Source organism: Calonectris borealis, chromosome 9 (genome assembly GCF_964195595.1).
Source record: "Calonectris borealis chromosome 9, bCalBor7.hap1.2, whole genome shotgun sequence".
NCBI classification, from domain to species: Eukaryota; Metazoa; Chordata; class Aves; order Procellariiformes; family Procellariidae; genus Calonectris; species Calonectris borealis.
The window spans coordinates 18,491,185-18,511,155 of NC_134320.1; the positions used below are offsets into that span (position 1 = coordinate 18,491,185).

General features: G+C 58.1%; 1 protein-coding gene across 2 annotated transcripts; it reads left to right on the top strand.

The window, feature by feature from the left end:
* The first annotated feature begins 10,443 nt into the window (after nt 1-10,443).
* Nucleotides 10,444-18,937, top strand: B3GNT7 (UDP-GlcNAc:betaGal beta-1,3-N-acetylglucosaminyltransferase 7). Of its 2 annotated transcripts, none has more exons than XM_075157168.1 (2): nt 10,444-12,152; nt 16,796-18,937. In XM_075157168.1, the coding sequence occupies exons 1-2, from the start codon at nt 12,142-12,144 to the stop codon at nt 17,997-17,999; spliced, it is 1,215 nt and encodes a 404-aa protein (XP_075013269.1). In that variant the 5' UTR covers nt 10,444-12,141; the 3' UTR covers nt 18,000-18,937. The 2 variants fall into 2 exon arrangements, with proteins under 2 accessions (XP_075013269.1, XP_075013268.1); XM_075157167.1 differs by having other exon boundaries at nt 10,873-11,234.
* Nucleotides 18,938-19,971: the final 1,034 nt, after the last annotated feature.

Here is a 19,971-nt window from a genome sequence, read left to right on the forward strand (position 1 = left end):
AACTTTACCACCACGCCCACTTTCAGACCTCCATGAACATCACAAAGAAGTTGAGAAATACCTTTGCGGCTCCAGTGCGGGGGCGGGGTGGGGTGGGGTGGGGTGGGGGGGTGTGGGTGTGGGTGATGGGGGGGGGTGGTGTCTCAAATGCAAGTGTAGTAGCTTAAAAGTGTCTCCTTATTTTAACTCCTTCCAGTCTGAGAGAGCTTTGCAACTGCCTCAGGGTAGATGGGGAGATTGCAAGAGGCTGAGAAGGGGAGATGCGGGGCTGCCTCTGAGCCTCACTGAGTGCGGGCAGCTGGGACTGGGCAGGGTTCTAGGTAGGAGCGCTGCAAAAATGTAGAGAGTGAGTTTTAGGGTTAGTCCTGCTTTAATCCTTATTATTTAATCCGAGGTTCCCGTTTGTTGTTGGTAGAGGTGATTCTTGTGATCCTTTAGTGTTGTCACGTGTGTTCTTGCAGCAGGGTAAGACGGTTTGTGCAGGGTGAAGGTGCAAGTGTTGCTCTGTGCGTAGGGAGGGTGCAGCTGGGGTAACAAGAGCTGCTGCGCTGGGAGACCTGCAGTGTTGTGCTTGGGGGCTGCAGCTGGAGATTGCCTGGAAACTTAAAATGTTAACATGATCAGTACTAGCTTATACTTATTTTCTTTTCCAGGCACGGTTTGAAGCCAGTATTTGTGACCCTGAGGGCTAGAAATAGATTTTGTTTGTCAGGAGAACTGCATGTCTCCCCCACTCGTGTGGCGCAGGGAGGGGATAGCTCCTACATTCTACTAGTTTCACAGTGAAATTGCAAAACTTTTGATCCTGCATCTGCATAAACTTGGCCCATGCTGTACCTGCATGAGCTAAGAGTTGTTACACGGGATCTGGCTTTTCCTCCACGTCCACTGAATATGCAACCCACGCCGAAGATTGGGGTTGCATAAACCCAGCCCAGGTTTTACTTTGTTATATCGCCCACAGCTAACGGGGTGCAAAGTAATAGTGCAACACATCTCCTCCTTGCAAGGGCCTTTTGCTCGCAGCCTGAATTTTACTTTTTCCTGCTGCACTGTTTTATGCAGGCAGCATCTGGTCAGGTTTCTGTTGCTTCAGTGCTTTTGCTGGGTATTACTCAGACAATTTATTCTGGCACAAAGGAGGGAGTGGGTTAGAGCAGGTTAGAGTGGCCGTGCAGGAACCAGTGACAAATAAAAGCTCCGTAAATACAGTGTACATTCTTCTGCCTCTCCCCTTCCTCCACACATATATCAATTGCTTTTCCAGATTATTGAGAAAAGAATCGCTGTATTTCCTGGGTGTGAAATGTATTGGTTCTCCCTTAGCAAGCAACGAAGATAATTTTGCTGGCAGCGCTGTGGCTTGGCCCAAGGCTCTGCTGCTGGATGGCTGATCCCAAGGCCAACGGGAGCAGCGGAGATACTGGCCTCAGCCTTGTGAGCGGGTGGCAGGTGCCTCCAGATTGCTCCAGTGGACTGGGACCCACCTGGGATGCGGGACCAGCCCAGGATGGAGCTGCCTCCAGGGGCAGGACTCCCCTCCTTCTCTGCCCACCCCAGCACTCAGTGCTCTGCAGGGCTGGGGAGTGGGAAATGTGCACCGGCCCTTTCCCCACTTCTGCCTGGGAAAGGGCGTCCCTCTGAGCTCTAGGACTCCCAGGGGTCAGTATACATTTAAGCCTTATCCATCAGCCATTTCCCTGTGGCTGCCATCACCCTTCTTCAGCATCATAACATCTGGCACAGCTGCCATGGCCCCCCGTGATGAGTCTCGTCCACCCCACGCACTCCCTGGGCTGTGCTAAGGGGGTGATAGGATCCATCCCCCCAGTCTTTAACAAATCAGGCGATGGTGGAAGGACAACCAGGGAGGGAGGGAATGGGAGAAGTTTTGCCAGGCATTGTTTCTGCCACAGCCTGATGCAGCAGCACTTGCTCTCTGCTCCCAGACAGCTCGGCCCAGTGGGCTGTGCTCGCCGCTGCGATCTGCAGGGGGCTGGCGACGAGCCGCATCCTTCCCCTGCGCTGGGGCTATGGGAACATTGCCACTGGTCGCAGGGCTCTTCGTGGCTGCTGGTGGCTGGTAGTGGTCTCCACACACCACTGGCTTGACTTCATGGCCAGGAGTGCAGCTTCTGGGTGACCTTTCCCAGGTTAAGCACAGCTTGCAAAACCCTCACCCCTCTCTCTGGGCTTATAAAATGCAACTTTGCTTGTTGTGGCAGTTTCACTGGAGATAGGAGCTGAAGAGGAACTTCACTGCTACCGAAACCTGGCAAACACCCAGAGGGGAGGGCGACTGCAATGCACATCTCAGCCCTTCAGACACCGCATTCCTCCCACCAAGATTTTGAGATTTTGCTTCTCTGGCCTTCTGGAAGAGAACAAACAAACCTGGCCCCTGGGCAGCATCCTCCTTCTCTCCCCTCCAAGGAGAGATGCCTGAGTGAGAGCGGTCATTCGTCAGAGAGTCAGTAGCAAACCCCAGGCGGGGATTCCCCTCCGAGCCTGGCTGCCTGCCTCTTGCGGTTTTTGACAGTCAGGTTTGTAGGTTTTTCCCCTTTCTCTTAGCCCTGCTCCCTAGCCCGGACCTGGGTTTGATGCGGGTCCACGTGCTCCGCGGGTATAAATCAGCGCAGCTTCGGCATCATCGGTGACCCTCCGATGCTGCCTGGCGTGTGAGGGTCAGCCCCTTTGTTTTGCTGAGAGCTGCAGTGACGATGACCCCCCTGGGACACACACACATTTCTGCCTCTGCTGCAGAGGAGTTTGTGACTGTTTTTTCAGGTAGTTTGGGTATTTTGGCAAACTGCAGAGAAAATCCCAGGCAAAAAGGCAGCGAGAGGCAGGAAGGAAAGAGGTAGGAGATATTCATGCAGCCTCGTGCACAGAGGCTTCCCCTTGGGTTTGTGCTTGTCCCTGCTGGGTCGCCCATGCTCGCAAGAGTTCACCTTTCTCTTTGCATCCCTTGGGGTGTGCACACCTTGCTGGAGAGGCTGTGACAGCTGAAAAGCCCTGGTGTAAGGCTGTGGCAGGTGGGTAAGGCTCTTTTTGGGGTACACCTGAGACCCACCCTTCCCTGCAATACCACGCATGGACTTCCCAGGCTCCAGCACTTCACCCCAGGCCATGAGACACAAGTCCCCTTGCACAAGCAGGACCCGGTGCAGCGCAGGGGATGGTGCTGTCCCACAGGCAGCGTGCCTCCAGCCCGCTCTCTGCGTAGCCCTCGTCCCGAGGAACTCCTTCTGCAAACGGATTTTCCAGCGGCTCCTTCGATGGAGGATTTTGCAACGTTTCCAGGTGAAGGGGTGGTTTGTACAGCAGTGCCCACCCTGCTGCCAGCCAGGAGCCAGGGAACAGAGGAGCCCCTTCTCTGTCCCCATCCCTGCGCAGCAGACAGAGCCCCGCTGTTGCTCGGAGAAAGTTTGGTGAAGGCAGAAGGGAGGAAAAGCCTCCTGGCAGGTTTCGTCTGTCGGAGCCAAGAACGGTCCCGTTAGGAGCTTGTGATCCTTTTTTTTCTTTTCAAATACATCTATTTATTTTTTTTAGACTGCTGGCCGTAGCTCAAAGGGACCCGGGCTGCGAGTCCGTCCCAGCCGCTCGACCGCTTGCTTGCGCCTCATCCTGGCCCAGATCACGCTGGGAAGGGCTTCGGCTTCTCGGCCGTGAAAGCCGCTCTCTTAGCGAGGGCGCGGATGTCTCCCCTTGGCCAGGAGCCTGTGCCGGCAGCGGGCGCTGGGAGGGGGGCTCGGCACGCCGGTGCTGGGAAGACTGGGGCAGTGTTTGGGGCCGAAGGCTGCTGAAAGGGCTCAGTGTGTGCTGAGCGTGAGTCACCCAGGCTGGAGGGCAGCTGGGAGCCGGTGGAGGAGAGCAGCGGAGAGCTGCTACAGGAGGGGCCGGCGCCCCAGAAAAAGGCAGCGAAATGAATATCATTAGCGTGGAGCGGAGGCAGAAGGGCCAGAGGAAGGAGGGAGGCTGGGAGGTGGCATTTCCAGGGGCAGAGGGGTTTGAGGGACCCGGGGCGGTGTGTGGGGTCAGGGATGGGAACGGGGAGGAATGAGTCACACTGCCCCCAGGTATGTCGCTTAATCTTCATGTGGCTCTGGGTGTCAAACTGAAACAAAGCCTGGAGAAGGGCTGAGAGAGTCCCAGAAAGCTTCATGGGGTCCTCAAAACAGGGAGCTGCCTTGTGTCACCCTTCAGTGCCCTGAGCACCAGCTTGCAGGGCTGCTGCTCCGTCCCGGCTGGTGCAAAACAGCCCTGGAGCCGCTGGTTTTCTTTGGCTGTAGCTCGGGCTCAGTTTGGCCGCGCGCTTCCCGGTCTGGCTGATGCACGCCCAGGCGGCTGCCGGGCTGTGCCAGCCCCTTAGGCATCTTCAGCATCATCTCCCTGGTTGCCAGGGATGTCATCTCTTGGAGCAAGGGACGTTGCTGGTGGCTTAGTGCCAGCCCCTAAAGGGAGCTTGGCTTCTTGGTGACATCCCAGCTAGGACTTCTACGTCTGGGTGCATGTGAGATGAGAAGCAGGGAGGGTTTTCTGGTTTAGATTGAACACAAGCGTCCGTGTGAAGGTTTAGGTTCTCAAAAGCAAACAGCCCTGCTCTCGGGGGTGCCGGCACCCAGAAAGGTCTCTCATGATGTGTCTGGGACCGGTGTGGAGGTGGTGTGTGCAGTAGTGGTTGGTCAGGAAATGCATCCTAAGCGGATATGCTTTTTAATGAGGTTTTAGCTGACTGAACTGTTGATCTTTGCTGAAAAGTCACGCTAAGACATTTCCCTCTAGCACAAATAACCACAGCCCAAAAGCACCAGGTCTCACCAGCTGAGCAAAAAGGGAGGGTGGCTGGTGGCCCTGGGTAGCTCAGCCATGTTCCTGTGCCTCCAGACCTACAGAAAACCACTCCAGAGGCTAGAATAATCTTATGGGCTTACTGGCTGCCGTCCCAGGGCCAGTTCCTCCACCAAACCTCTGGCTCATTGATCCATGGGGCCCCGCAGCTGAACTCCATGGCCACATGCCAGGTGTGGGCACCACGAGCTGCTGGTGCCAGGGAATGTCCCTGCCACCTCACCCCAAAGGCTGACGGGCTTTCCATCCTGCTCTTTCCACGCTGTCCAGCTCTCCATCCTTCCCCACCTCTGCCTAACATTGGGCAGATCTTCAAGGCTTTGGCCCCACAGAGTGACCTCTTAGGGCGGTGCTTTTCTGTCCTGTTGTCACCAGTGGCAGCAGTAGGATGGAGAAGTAAAACATTACAGGGAGCACAGCGTGATGACACAAATGGGCTGGAAGCACCCATGAGAGCCATCAGTTTGTCCCTCCACCCTGCGGCAGGATCCAATTTCCCACGGTGAGGCAGGGATCAACCCAGCAGTGGTGTCTGGAGCCTCCCTGGACCAAGACGCTGGAAACGCCAGAGCCGTGGCAGCGCGGCAGAACCGTCAGCCTGATGGATGGCACGAGGCTGTAGCCGCGCTTGCTGTGAATCAGGGAAGGAGCTGGATCCATGCATTAACTCACTGGCCACCTCAGCCCACAGCATGACTTCACCTTCACCGTCGGGTGAACATCCCACCATGGAAACCAAACCTCAGGAATGCAGCTGGGTGTGCCGGCTCTCTTCTCTACTCCCAAGGGCTCTCGCATGGCTAAAATACTCCCAGGCTAGCAAATTGCTGGTGCCATCTCTCCCACCAGCTCCCTGAGCTGGGCTGGGGAGTGATGCCCATGCAAGGGTCATACCCTGCGCCGGGTGGGTGCCTACCCAGGGGTGGCACGATGGGTGCTGACTGCTGTCCTCCCTTCTTGTGCACACAGAAGCAAGGAGCTTTGCTGCGGCCTTAATCCGGTAGCCCTAGCCAAGGTGGGGAAAATTCATAGCCACTTGACCTCTTTCTGCCTCGCTCCATCTCTTGCTGGAGACACACCCACCGGTGGCTGTAGCAGAGCCCAGATTTTGGCACAGGCGACGAGCAGCAGCGGAGTGATGATTAATGGTGAGCAGAGTGGCAGGGCCAGGGATGTCTGAGTCGCCTCTGCCTCCCTCCTAAACCGATTTGGCCAAAAAAGGCTAACGTGAGCGTTTCTGCGTCTGCCGGCCCGGGAGGGGGCCCGGCTGGAGCTCGGGGTCTCGGCAGGCACGCGCTGCGCCGGGGCCGTATGTTTTTCCACTTGGGCTGGAGAGGGGCCGCGGGCAGGCAGCCGCCGGGCTCAGGTGACTCCTGAGCCGCCCTTTCCATCTGACTCATGAGAGACGTCGCGAGTGCTCTCCTGCCCGACGGAAAACACGGCGCCTTGCAGCTCGTGGCTTCTGGGTCTGTGCCAGCCCCCCAGGCAGCAGGGCTTCCCGGGGCTGCGAGCGGAGCGTGCCGCCCCCCCGAGCCCAGCCCTTCCCAGGCTGGAGCTGGGAGAGCGGCTTCTGTGGGCTGATGCCCAACCAGGGCTTCGCCTTCAGCCTGTGCCCATGGGCAGCTTTGCAGGACGGTCAGGGCGGCAAGGCTGAGCAGGACGGGTCCATGGTCCCTGCAGTGGGCAAGAGCATCTCTGCGGGCAGGACTGCCGGCTTCAGCGCTGGCATGACATTGCCTTCCCAACCCTTCAACCTGGGAACTTCTCCCTCCTGGTTCCCTCTGCTCCACCTTTGCTCTTTGGGAGGGTGCAGGATGCGAGCGATCCCCTCTGGCAGCAGGATGGGTCCTTTCCTTCCCTCCCCCTCCCGGAGCCAAGCACACCAACATCCTCCTCTCTCCTTTCTGGGTCTGGGCAGGATGAACACGTCTCCCTTCTCAACCCCACATTCCCATCCCTCTTGGCTTTTTCTATCCTCCATCCTCATGGGCTTGTTTTCTTCGGTGCCTAGATGCCATCCTGCCATGGGTTCAAGGGACAACCTCAGACCTTGGGGCTTTCTGCATGAGTCTGAACTGAATGAGCGGAGAGGGGGAAACTGAGGCACGCTGGGGTAAGTACTTCTCGCAGGGGCACACTGGGCTGGGCGAGACAAGCCAGGGCCTCTGGCTTGCTGTGTCCAAGCACAAGGCTATTCACATCACGCCGCAGAGGCAGGCCCACAAGCCGTCTGCTCCCCACTGCCAGAGCCGCAGCATCGGGCTCCCCCTGCTCCTTTGGGAAGGGAAATGTTTTCCCTTTCCCCTCCCTTCCCTGCTCGCCAGCGTGAGTCCGGTTTCCCCTGCGTGCTGCCGCCAAGCGCCTCTGGAACCGCTGGAAAATGCATAAAAGGCCTGGGCAAGGCTGCAGCGAGGGTTACTCGCAGTCACAGCTGGATCCAGCTGCTGATTTAAAGCAACAGCGTGGCCACACCGGGCTCCCCAGGAGTCCCAGGGGTGCAAATCCCCAGGGAGAGGAGGCAGCATCCCTGAGGCTGGAAGGGGGCCTTTTCACTGGGGAAACTGAGGAAGGAGCAGCCCAAGGAGGCAAACCTGGGAGGATCCGGCCCCGGGGGTTTGCTCCCCCTGCCCTGCTCTTGCGGCTCCTGGCACAAAGCCTGGGGCAGCGCTTCCCTGCCGGCCCCGGCTCATGTCCCACCTGGGGACGCAGCTGCAACAGCATCGCCTCCTCTGACACCGTCCCACCACCCCGTCCCCTGCCTTTCCCTGAGCCCGCGGCACTCCGGTTTCACCCCGTCCTCCTAGTTGCCAACATTGCAGCTGTGGGGTCCATGTGCCCCCCGCCGAGCACCGCACTCTCGTGGGGTGGCCCAGAGGCAGGCTGGGGCTGCAGAGGGCAACAGCGGCTTGGGGACCCCCAAGCAGGGGGGGCTGGCCCAGCCATCGCCCTGCAAAGCAACTTGCCCTCCTTCCCCGTTTTTGGAAGAAATCATGCAAATCCCAGGGGGGTTCATTCCAAGCAGGGCAGCGGGCATTGCTTTCGGCCATGACTCGAGGTGTTTCGGCAGCCACTGGTGTTTCAGTATGAGCTGCTGAGGCCGAAGGAGCGGGAGGGAGAGCCTGGCTTTGGGAAGGCAGAAACCTCCTCTTGCCTCTGCCCAGGAGCCGGCACGGCCCCGCTCTGGCGGACGCGCTGGGATAGAAACGGCCGCGGGGCCCTGGGGTTAATGTGTAAAATACCCCCCACACACCTCCCACGCTCCGGGTCTGGCGGAGGGAGCTTTTGGGGGGGGGTGGCTGTCTTTCCTGGCGTCCCACGTCAGACCCAGCTGGTACATGATATCTGCCCCAGCATCCAAGTTGGTAGTGTTCACTCAGCAATAAACCAGGGTAATAATTAATCCTAATTGCCCCGGGGCAGCCTTCTGAGGAAGGGCTGGGACCGAGGCAGTGCCAGTCCCTGGCCATAGTCCCCGAGCATCCCCACGTGGGACCCGCGGTGACGGGCGAGCCTCCCGGGGTTACTGTCTACCTGCCGGCACAGCCCAAGCAGCACCACAAAAGGTGCTTAGAAAACAAATGTGCAATGAGAAAGGGACGTTCCCTGTCCTATCGCGTCCAGGATGTTTGCCCCCAAGTGCATGCAAAGTCCTGACATGGTGGTGCCAGCCTGGCTCAGCTAAACAAACAGAGAGCTCGGCGGAACGCCGCAGCCTCGGCCTCCCTCCCGCCCCGGCTACATCGCAGGTGAGCACCTTTAACGAAGAAAAACCTAAATGTGTGACCACCCCGTGCTGCCGGTCTCGGGCAGGCTGAGCCCTTGGGCCCGCTCCAGGGTCTGGGGAGGAGTAGGCTGGTTTGGGTGTCCCCGCAGGTTGCGGGGCGACAGGACCTTGGCTTGTGTGGGAAACCCATCCCCGGGGACCGTGGTGCTGGCATGAGCGGCCAGGAGGTGTGAGAGTTGCCGGGAGAAGAGATGAGACTTTTTTCTGTGTATGTATAATTTACTGAAATGAAAAGAAATCAGAAAACACAAAAAAACCCGTAGCAAAGAAACCAGGGCAGCTTTTCCCAGTGAAACAAAACCCAAACCATCAGTGGGAAAACACTGGCTGGGTCAACCTGCCACAAGCCAGTCTTCTGGGATTACATAAACTTCATAAAAAAAGCTCACTTCTTTCTTTGTACTTTTTTTTTTTATAAAACATTTTAATTCAGGTCCACTTTGAAATGAAAAGAGGCTTCTTGAAACAAAAAAAGCATTGTGGTTTGCTTTGAGAACATCTAAATGAGCTACTTTGGCATTGCCCCAGTCCTCGCCCTTTCCCTTTGCCCCAAACGATGCCCTGTAGCCCTGTTAGATGCCAGCTCCGAAGCCTCGTGTCCCCACAGGTCGCTTGGCTCCATCTCCAGCGGTGACCCCGGGAGGGATGCTCAGAGGCGAGCGTGTGGCACTGGTGCCGGCTGTCTCCAAAATGCCCTGGGAGCTGGCGGCCGTGGAGGTGGCTGCTGTCGGGAGGAAGCCGATGTCACCCCAGTCCGTGCGTTACCTTCCCCTTCTGCCTCTCCGTACAATGCAATGATAATGTGCCCGAGTGCTATTTCTCGCAGGTCCCCTGCCAGCTTTCACGGGACCCCAGCAGCTCAGCGCGTCTTGAAACATCACCGGCATTGCGCAAGGCGAAGGAGCTCAGCTTTCCCATGCCCGAGCAGCACCCACCACCCAAGAGCCCTTCTCCAGACACCCGCAGCTCTGCCAATGGTACTAAACAGGCACTTAGTGCCTCCAAATTTCAGTCTAATGGCTTAGATCTAAGAAATAAGGGTGCTACAGCAAAGGAGGGCCCTGCTGAAGGCAGGGGCAGGCAGGAAGGGCAGGGATCTGCTGGTGGCTGGATCTGCTCGTGGTGAAGTGATGCTGCCCTCAGCTCCAGTTTTGGGCAAACAGGAGCCCTCCTCGCCCCGCAGCAGTGCCACTTCCATGCCAGAGGGGGCTCAGCCCTCGGGCACGCTGCACCGTGGCCAGCCCCGGGCTTGCCGGCTGGACATGCTGATGATGGGGGATCCAGAGAACCCACAGCATCTGGGCATCCCCTGTGGCTGCAGCAGCCGCTCCAAGGCTGTATGTTGGGTTTTACTCCATCTCCCCGTGGCAGGGGTGCTGCTTGTCCCCGTCCCCATCATGGTCCCAGGGCGCATTGCAAGGAGGAGATGGTGGCTGCGCTTTCAGGGCTTTGCTGTTTGCATCCCTTTGTGCCTGTTTGTGAAGGGCAGGTCTCCAGTGGGGTCCCCCCCACCATGAGCCCCTCTGTGCAGAGTGGGGTGAGTTCCCATCCAGCGGCTGGCGTGCACCCACCATCTCTATGCTACAGGGATGAGATGAGTCCTTCTCGCATCCCGCTCCGGTCAAGCTGATGCTCAGTGGGATCTTTAAGGTACCCCTGACACCCTGTCTCTGTGCATCTCACAGCCATGACTTTTCTGGGCCATGAGTTCAGCAGATACAGACTTTCCTGTGGGCAGGACTAAAAAGAAATCAGAGAAAGTGCCTAGGGACCTTTGGTGGTGATAAGGTTGTGGGATGCTGCAGAGCTGGCGCAGCCTGTTTAAGCAATGTTTCCTGGGGAGCTTTCACAGCCCCCAGGACACGGAGCTGCAGGGCATCTGCTGAGCTGCTGTAGTAGGAAAGCGATAAGCTGAGCTAAGGAGAGAGCAGCAGGTCTGGAGAAAGCAATGCAATTTTCCTCTTCAAACTGAGCTGGACTTGGGGGTTTCCTGGAGCAGGGCCAAATGCTGTTTGAGTAGCAGAGGTTGCGTGGGTCCCACCGCGTGTCCAGCCTCAGAACAGAAGAGTCTTTCCCATTACAAGCACAGTGTGTCCGGGGGGTTGTGAGAGCTGTGGGAGACCCTGACCCTCAGCACTCCTGCAAATGGCAGAGGGGCTGTGGGGAAAGGGACTGGGATATCTCTGCTGGGCAGGAAAAGAAATATCCCAAAGGATTTCCTGCAGGCTTCCCAGAATGGCTTCGTGGTTGATACAAACGGCTGGTGGGGATGGGAGGATGACAAAAAGGGAGACATCAGAAATGATGGGGGCTGATTTTCATGGCTGAAAAAGACCCTGAATCGAAATGCTACATTTAAGAGGAAAGGAAGGTCTTAAATCTGCTTCTCAATGGGCAATGAGATGTCCCATGCTGATATGGCTGCAGCAGGGATGCTGGAGAAACGCTGCTCCGAAGCAAGGCTGAAGGAAGAGTTTGGAAGGACACCTCGCCTGCCTGTGATGCTGGTGGAAATTTGGCCTATGAGACAGGTCCTGGCATGCCAAGCAGACACCTTCCTGCTGCAGCAACCCTTCCCCTTGACTCCCTGCATGCCCAGGTGAGGTGTGGGTCCCAGGAGATGTATGGGTCCTGGACAGAGTGTGGGTGCCTGGTGAGGTGGGAGTCCTGGGCAGAGTGTTGGTCCCTGATGAGGTGTGGAGCCGGAGTGAACTGTGGGTCCTGGGAGAAATGTGGGTCCCAGGCAAGGTGTGGGTCCCAGGAGAGTTGGGGGATCCTGGGTAAGGTATGGGTCCCAGGAGAGGAGGCTCCACTGCTCCAGGGATCCCAAACCATGCTGTGCCTCCGAACAAAGAGGCAAAGCTGGGCTTTCGGTGTTCCTATAAGAAACCGGAGTTGGGACCCAGCTCCCTTTTGGGGTTCATCCCAAAGTGACCTGCCCGTGTTGGGGGGGCAGAAAAGACCCACATTCCTTTTCCAGAGATCAAATCCCAGCTGCCAAAAGCACCTCTCCTGGTGTGCACTGGGATCGCCTTCCCATAACTGGGATCCTTTGCAGTTAACAGCCATGGGGCAGGGCTAACGCACCCCAGAGAGGGCACTGTGCCCGGGGTGCGGAAGACCCTGAGGGGTGCTGGAGTGGGACCCCCAGTCTGCTGATAGGTGGGTGTCCCATCAGCAGCGTGCCGCGGGGAGGGTCCCCAGAGGGAGGTGTGGGGTGTCACCCTTAAACCCCTGCGTCCCCTTCCCCTACCAGCACTGGGGAGCTCTCTGCCTGCTGGTGTGGCTGGGGGAGACGGAAGGGCAGGGCAAGAGTTAACTTACCTGCTCTGCCATCCCTCTTGGCTCCACCTCGGAGAGCGAGGGGAGGGAAAAAGGAAAAAGTAGGGAAAAAAAAAAAAAAAAAAAAAGAAGAGGAGGAGGAAGGGGAAGAGGGCAGAGAGAAGCGCCCGGACCGCGGGCAGCCCCGGCCAGCAGCGGAGCGGCCGCCCCGTCCCACTCCCAGCATGTTCCAGTGGTGAGTGACTGCCGGGGAGCGGGGTGCCCCAGCCCCGCTCCTGCCCCGCTCCTGCCCCGCCTGAGACCCGCTGTCCCCTGCCCTCCGCTCCCGCCTCCCGGCACCGCCGTCCCGGTGCTGCGCCCTGCCCGGAGCCCGGGGGGCTGCGAGGTGCCCTCCCCGCCGGCTCCCTTCCGAGGGGTGCCCCGCTCCCTCCCCTCCCCGAGGGGTGCCGCGGGAGCTGCTGGCGGGGAAAGGGCAACTTGGGTGGGGAGGCTGCAGATGGGGAAGGGACAAAGGACGGCGTCTGTCCCCTGTCCGTCTGTCCCCGTCCCGGGAGCGACGCTCCCCTCCGCCCCGACTCTACAGAGAGGTCCCAGGCGGGGTCCTCCCCCATCACCCCCGGGCCGGGGTATCCCGGGGAAGGCTCTCTGGGGTGTCCGCTCCCAGCGCAAACCTCGCCCCATCCCGGGGCGCCGGAGCTCCGGCCCGGCGGGAACCAGGACGGGGGCACCGGGCAGGGGCTGGCGGTCAGTCCCCCCCTTCCCTGGGGACGCCTTTCCCAGCCCTTCCCTGCAAAGGGCTGGTTTGGGTGGCGAGGCCGGGAAGAGCGGGGCCGTGGGGGCAGCCAGACCTGCCCCGTGGGGTCCCTGTCCCACGGCAGCGCCAGCCTGGGGGCAGATGCCCACGGGGCGGCAACGTCCAGGGTTTCACCTCTTGCCTCTTTCCCAGCCGTGTGTTTTTACCGCTTTGTATTTAAACCAGACGCCTTTTGTAAGAAGGGGACGTGTCCCCGGACACCCCAGGACTGGGGACAACCGCCGCGAGCTGCGGCCCTGCTTGCACCCAGCCGGCGTGGGCTGCTTTTGGAGACATTTGGGTGCTTTCCGCCCAGCATCTGCTCCTAGATAAGATCCCCCCTCCCCAGCCCTTGGCACCACCAACAGAAAGGGCTCTATACTGGCGCTGCCTCCGCCGGCTCAGGGACTGGGTCTAATTGAGGGGCCAGAAAAATGCAAATAAATAGATAGCCCTGGCCGATCAAAGAGGTTTTCATGCGGATCAAAAGTGGCTGTGTGCCTCTCCGGGGACGGAGAGCCCCCGTCTCCTGGGGCCTCGCCTGCCCCACAGCATCACCAGCTGAAAGGGAAACTGCCCACCTCTAATTTGGGGGTTTATATTTAACCGCCCGGGGCCCAGCCGGCGCTGGCGTGGCCGTCTCACAGGGAGGCTTTTCAGCTTTTCCTGGTGGAGAAAAAGGAAGAGGAGGAGCGGGTTGGGACCCTTTCAAAGTTCTCTTGATGGCACTGACACCGGCGGTTGGGGCAGCCGGTCCCGGCTGGCGCCGGTGGGAGCCCAGCCGGGCCGGGGGGCACGGGTTGCTGCTGTCCCTGGGTTGCTGCTGTCCCTGAGCCCCGCAGTGCCGGATGCCCAAGGCTCTTGGGGACGCTGCCGGGTTGTGCCCCAGAGCAGGGTGCTGGGGCTCAGCAGGGTGATTTCTCTGTCATGGCAGCAAACCCGAAGCACCTCCCTCGCCCTCGCCTCCTGCAAAGCCGTGGTTCTTGGGTGTCCAGAGAGCAGGACCTGGTTTCTCCCCCCTAAAGTACTTCCCAGCTGAGGAGACCACAGAGCGGGAAGCCTTGAGATCAGAAAAGACGCGCACATGATTGTCACTCTTTTGCCCCCCAAAATCCTTGGTTTGATGTGGGAATCGCCTGCGGTTGTGGCTTAGGGTCCCCCCAGTCCCCATTGCTTTCCTGCCAGGGGAGGGACGGGGTTTCTCAGGGCAGAGGGTGGGTACGGGGCTCCCGGCTCCTGCTGGGCCCGCTGGTGCCCCTGTGGTTTGCAGAGTCAGACCTATAGGAAAAATCCCAACTATTTTTTTGTAACAAAGCAAAAATTGCATGTTTGCACTGGTGAGAGCTGGGAAACGGTGTCCGTTGAAGGAAGGAGGAATAAGTTTCTGTGCTATTGTGCAACACCTCACCTATATACCTAGATGTACCTGGGCTATGCAGCCCTCTACCTCTTACTAAAAGCTGGAGCTCTCCCCTCACCCCCAGGAGGGTGTCTTCTGCCTGGGCTGTAACAGAAAGCAGTGACCCAAGGAGGGTAACGGGGGTGAGCAGCTTCATGCGGCCTCTGTCTGTGGCAGAGCCTGCCACGGGTGGGACCCCTCCGTGCCAGTTAGCGACAGCCCTACCTATGCAAATTTTTAAAAAATTATATCAGTAATTCCCTTCCCCTGGCTTCTGGGGAACCTCTGGCCATCCTTCAGGCTGGGTATGTCACGTGTTGTCCTTGGGGTGGTGGGGAGTGCAGGGATGGGATGGGATGGGGTGGGGTAGGGTGGGGTGGGAGCAAGGCTGGGGTGTCAGGATGGGATCGGTGCAATTGGGGTTACTATACAGGGGTGACGGGGTTTATTTGTGCTGCAGTGCCAGGTATTGATGAGAGGTTTTAAACATTGCTTGGCTGTGCAGGGCTTAAAGTTGCCACTGTACCAGACTGAAGGGTTTCGAAGATCAACCTCAGAGCTGCGTGGCCAGGGCTGGAGAGGGTTAAGGGAATGGTGAGATCTAATCAGAACTGCTCCCTCATCAGTCGCAGATGAGTGGCCACATATAAAACCGGACAGGGAATATCTATCCATTTACCTGTAATTACTTATTTCCACGCTTGCTCTCACAGTCTACGCTAGCGATCATAGTTTTCCCACGTAAACGCAGGGCTGAAAAGCTCTTTGTACTTGAGGATGAAGCCAGAGACAGGAGCTCCTGGTTCCCCTGGTTCCCGTTTGGGGCTCCTGCATTTCAGGGTGGCCGGAGTCCCCAAGCGCAATGCTGTCCCCTGCCCTGGGGAGCCCGAGGGGCATTGGGGTGTCCCACCAAGCAGGTGCTTTGGTGCAGCCTGTACCCCAAAACCCCAGCAGCTTCCCGGCAGTGCTGATCACAATCCGGCTCCCAGGGCCAGGAGAATTTCAAGGCTTTTTTTTTTTTTTGGCTATCTGGAAATTACTTGGGTTAATTGTTTCAGATTTCAGCCCCAAGCTCCTTCTCCGGACTATCCCAAAGTGAAGGTGCCATCTGCCCGGCAGAGATGATCTTGGATCTTTCTGGCTCTAACGGGGAGCAGGAGGCCGAGGGGCTGTCCCCGATGGGTGGCACCTGGGCTGGGATGTGCTTCTGTCACCAAGAGGACAGGCACAGGGGAGCCGTGAGACCTCCTCCTCCTCCTTTGGTTCCCCTTCACCCGCTGGCAGGGAAAGGGGCTCCGGGGGCCACCGAGCACCTCGCATGTCCCCTCCGCGTGGGAGCAGCTGGAGATGGGGCTGCCCTCGGGAAGCCGTCGGGACCCCAGTTGCCCGGGAGCCCAGCTGCCGCCCCCGTGCCCAGTGCTCATTTGCAGGGGGAGATGGCCCGAGGCAGCTGGAGCAAGCAGGACTGAGGCGGGAGGAAATTGGTGCAGATGTGCCAGCTGTGGAGGGGAGCCGGGTGCTCGGGGGCAAGATGGTGCAGATGGGCAGAGTGAGCAGCTCCTCTCCACCACGGCAGCAGGGTGAGAAACCCACCTTTAACTGTGTGGAAAAGCAAGTTGGGGGGTATTTGGTGCATCAGTAATCTCCGGGCGCAGCCTTCCCACTGTCCCAGGACCGCAGGAGGGTCCCTCCAAGCCCTCGGCGAGCTCCAGGGTTTGTCCCATGAACCAGCAGCTTCCCCGGGCAATGGGTCTGCAGCAGAGGGGTGGGATGGCCCCGCAAGGGGCTGGGTTTGATCTACCACCCTCAGTCCCCCCAGTCCTTTGCACACCCTGGACTTGCAGGTATCTGTGTGCTGCGGGCTGGGAGAATCTGCTCCCAAACTTGAGATCTGCAGTGGTGCAAATCCCCAGCCGTGCATCCGCCCTCCTTATCCTTATCACTGCAAAGCGAAGCCACGGGTCCCGACAGCTGGCCAAAACGCCCATCAGTGCCCCCAGAAATGCTGGTTTCTGAGGCAGAGGCAGAGTTAGGGACGTCTTTTCCCCACTGAACCTTGAAGTTCGTCTCAAATGACAATTTTTTGTCCTGATCTGCCATTTTGAAATGAGGGCGGTGATGCCTGTTCTGTGTCGACTCCCGTGGTCTTTCTGGCTCCGGTTTCTCAGTGTTGTGCAACCTGTGATGCCAGTCTAGGGCCATGGGCAGTACGTCTGTGTTTTGGAGATAACGCTTCTGCGGAAAAGATAATTCCCTTCTGCTCTTGTCCTAAACTGCAATTTTCAGATGGCTGAAACAGGGGTTTCCCTTGGGACTTTCCTCTGAAACAGCTGCTTTGCTGAAGCTGTCGTCCTGACTTCATCTCTCTCTTGACCACCTTCTTTCCCGTGAATCCTTCCCAGCTCTTTGCGCAGACCTGGGGTTACCAGATGACACCGCAGCCACCTGCCACGTGTCTTGTGCCTGTCCCTAAGTGTGGCCTCAGAGCTGCCCCGCCAGAAGGATGCAGGTGGGAAGAGCACGCGTGGAGGTGTCCCACAGCTCTTCCCACAAGGCTGCTGCCCATCAAAAGTTGATGGGACACACATTATGAGCATCCCATGACCTCTCCAGGAGGTGCTTTTGCAGACAAGCCTCTTGCAGCCTGCAGTTTCCTCTCCCTAACCCCCCTGTCTCGTCCCTTTAGGAGGAAGACCATCTACAAAACAGTTTGCCTCTCCTTCTTGCTGGTGATCACGGTGACGGTGCTGCAACGGGGAATGGCCCCCAACCAATTCATGCAGGGCCAGCAGCAGAAAGAGCTGCCCCCTTCGGAGCCCCTGAAAACGCAGAAGAGAGACAACGCCTTCTCCATCACCAGCACTTTCTGGAAGAGCAAGAAGGAGAAAGCTCCTCTGAAGGAGGAGGAGAGCGTGACGGCAAAGCAAGTAAAATCCTGGGATGTCACCACTACCAACTGCTCGGCCAACCAGAACTTCAGCAAGGTGGACTGGTTCAAAGGGCTGGAGCCCAACTTCCAGCAGTTCCTGCTCTATCGGCACTGCCGCTACTTCCCCATGCTGATCAACCACCCTGAGAAATGCAGCGGGGACGTCTACCTGCTCATCGTGATCAAGTCTATCATCACACAGCACGACCGCCGTGAGGCCATCCGGAGGACCTGGGGCCAGGAGAAGGAGGTGGATGGCAAGAGGATCAGGACGCTGTTCTTGCTGGGCACGGCCTCCAAGGAGGAGGAGAGAGCCAACTACCAGAAGCTGCTGGATTACGAGAACCACATCTATGGGGACATCTTGCAGTGGGATTTCCTGGACAGCTTCTTCAACCTCACCCTCAAAGAGGTCCATTTCTTGAAATGGCTGAACATCTACTGTGACAACGTCCGCTTCATCTTCAAAGGTGACGATGATGTGTTTGTGAGTCCCAGCAACATCCTCGAGTTCCTGGAGGACAAGAAGGAGGGAGAAGACCTCTTCGTGGGGGATGTCCTCTACAAGGCCAAGCCGATCCGGAAGAAGGAGAACAAGTACTACATCCCCAGTGCCCTCTACAACAAAAGCAACTACCCACCTTATGCAGGGGGTGGGGGCTTCATCATGGATGGGCCCCTGGCCAAGAGGCTGCACAAGACCTCGGAGACGCTGGAGCTGTACCCCATTGACGACGTCTTCCTAGGGATGTGCCTGGAGGTCCTTAAAGTATCACCTGTTGGGCATGAGGGCTTCAAAACTTTTGGCATTGTGAAGAATAAGAACAGCAAGATGAACAAGGAGCCGTGTTTCTTCCGGAGTATGTTGGTGGTTCATAAACTGCTGCCTCCAGAGTTGCTCCAAATGTGGGACTTGGTCCATAGTAACTTGACGTGCTCGAGAAAACTCAAAGTCCTTTAGCTCAGTCTCTCTGGAGAGCTGGGACTGGAGGGGCCGGGACAGCCGATCCCTGCTCCGGGATGGGGTGGGCCTCTGCTGGTGGCACACAAGTCCTGCGGGGACATCTCCCTCTGGGGCGAGGAGGGCAGAGACACCGCGCTCGCGGGCAGGGTTTGCGATAGTGTTTGTTCCTGTACTGTAATGTGGTTCACTTATCTCCAGCTGGGTTGGGGGTTGCTAAAAAAGAAGAGAGAAGAAAAAAAAAAAACACAACAAATCTAGCACAAAATGAAGAAAGAGAGAGAGAGAGAACAGAGGGGTTTGTGCTCTGCTTTAGGTACCATCTCCACTGGAGCATGATGAACGGCGGGGTGGGGGGAGGCAGAGAGGGATGTGGCACAGGCATTTTTTTGGAGATGTTCAGGGTCTGGCAATCCAGGGAAGCTGCTCCAAGGGAGTTGAGCGGTTTACAAGTGCGTGAGCCCCCCCACGACTCAAAAGTCAGGGGGATTTTATTTGTTATCTCAAATTTCTCCTCCATGCAAGGTTTTAGTGACATTGACCCTGCGTACATTGGGTTCACCCCTGCCAAAGTCCTCTCTGTGTCCCCATTGTGCAGCTGGGGAAAGGGGCTCTCCTCCGAGGCCAGACCTCGCCAGCCCCGAGGCCCCATTAGGGTTTCAGCCAGGCGGTCGAGGGATTGGGGTCTTTGTCCCTGATAGAGGGTCCCAGACGATGGTGGCTCCCAGCACCAGCCCAGGCTGTGTTTGTCTCCCCAGCCCCTCTGCCAGCCTCGCTGTGCGTGCACTCGGAGGAATGCACCCAGACGAAATTCCTCAGGGATTTATTCCTCCTGGCAGGAAAGGGAAGGGGTGAGGCAGGCTGCCCTTGCCTATGGCCAAGGAAGTGGCAGAGAAACCCAGTCAGCCCTGGCTGGAGTGGCCCAGGGGCTTATTACACCTGGGACCCCATCTTGGGTGCAGGAGTCCCCAGGGCTTGCTGCAAGGACACCATCTCCTGCAGCAGGGCTGTCCTGGTGGGCTTGCCCTGGAGGGGGACAACAGCTCCCAAAGACCTCACGTGTGCCTGCTCCAGGCGCAGTCCCAGTTTTGCAGCGAGTGCAATGCTCCAGGGCAGGTTGGAGAGCATTGGTCCCACTCCGGCACACAGAGCAGGGTCCAAAGGGTCAAGGTGAAGGAGGGCTGGTGTTTCGCACCACGTCTGCTCCTCTCAGCGTTGTTGCAGTGTTTATTCTATAGGATGAAGCCAAGGAGCACGACAGAGAGCGGTATCATGAGACATGGCCCTTTTTCTTTGGGCTGAAAGGGCCTCTGGAGCTGTCGAGGGGAGCCCCGAGCCAGCTGCCATGATGGACCCCCCCGACACAGAGACATGGGGCCACGCACGCTCTTCAGCCACCGACTGCAGGCGTGAGCAAAGCCACAGGCATGTGCAAAGCCACACGCGTGCACAGGCACCGGCATGCCAGCTCCCGGGCACAGGCTCTGCAGGCGCAGGCATCCCCGTGCGCAGGGCTTGCACGCCCAGACGTCCCTGCGCGCGGGCGGACACGCACAGCCACATCCATGGCCCTGACCACGCACAGCGCAACACAGGCACACGTGCACTCGCTCTCTCTCTTCCTCTCTGGTGCCAGACATTGAAAGGAAAAAATTTTGACTACCTCAAAGGTCCCCCTGTGCAGTGCCTTTTTTTTTTTTCCTTTCCTTTTCTTAATGTGTTTTGGAAACAGGCCTGTTTCATTTACTCCAAGTCTGTATGTTCCCCAGGTTAGAAAACAAACAAAAAAAAGGGCATAAACCAGCCAAAAAAGGCACCCTCCTGCCAAGCCACACCACTTCTCGGCAAATGCCCCTCGTCTGCTCAGATGAGCTGTGAATTTGAAGAGGAGGAAGAGAAAGAGCCCGTTGCTGCCCTGGGCTTGGCCGTTGGTACCGGGGCTGGCGGCGATACTGTGAAATTTGATTTTTGA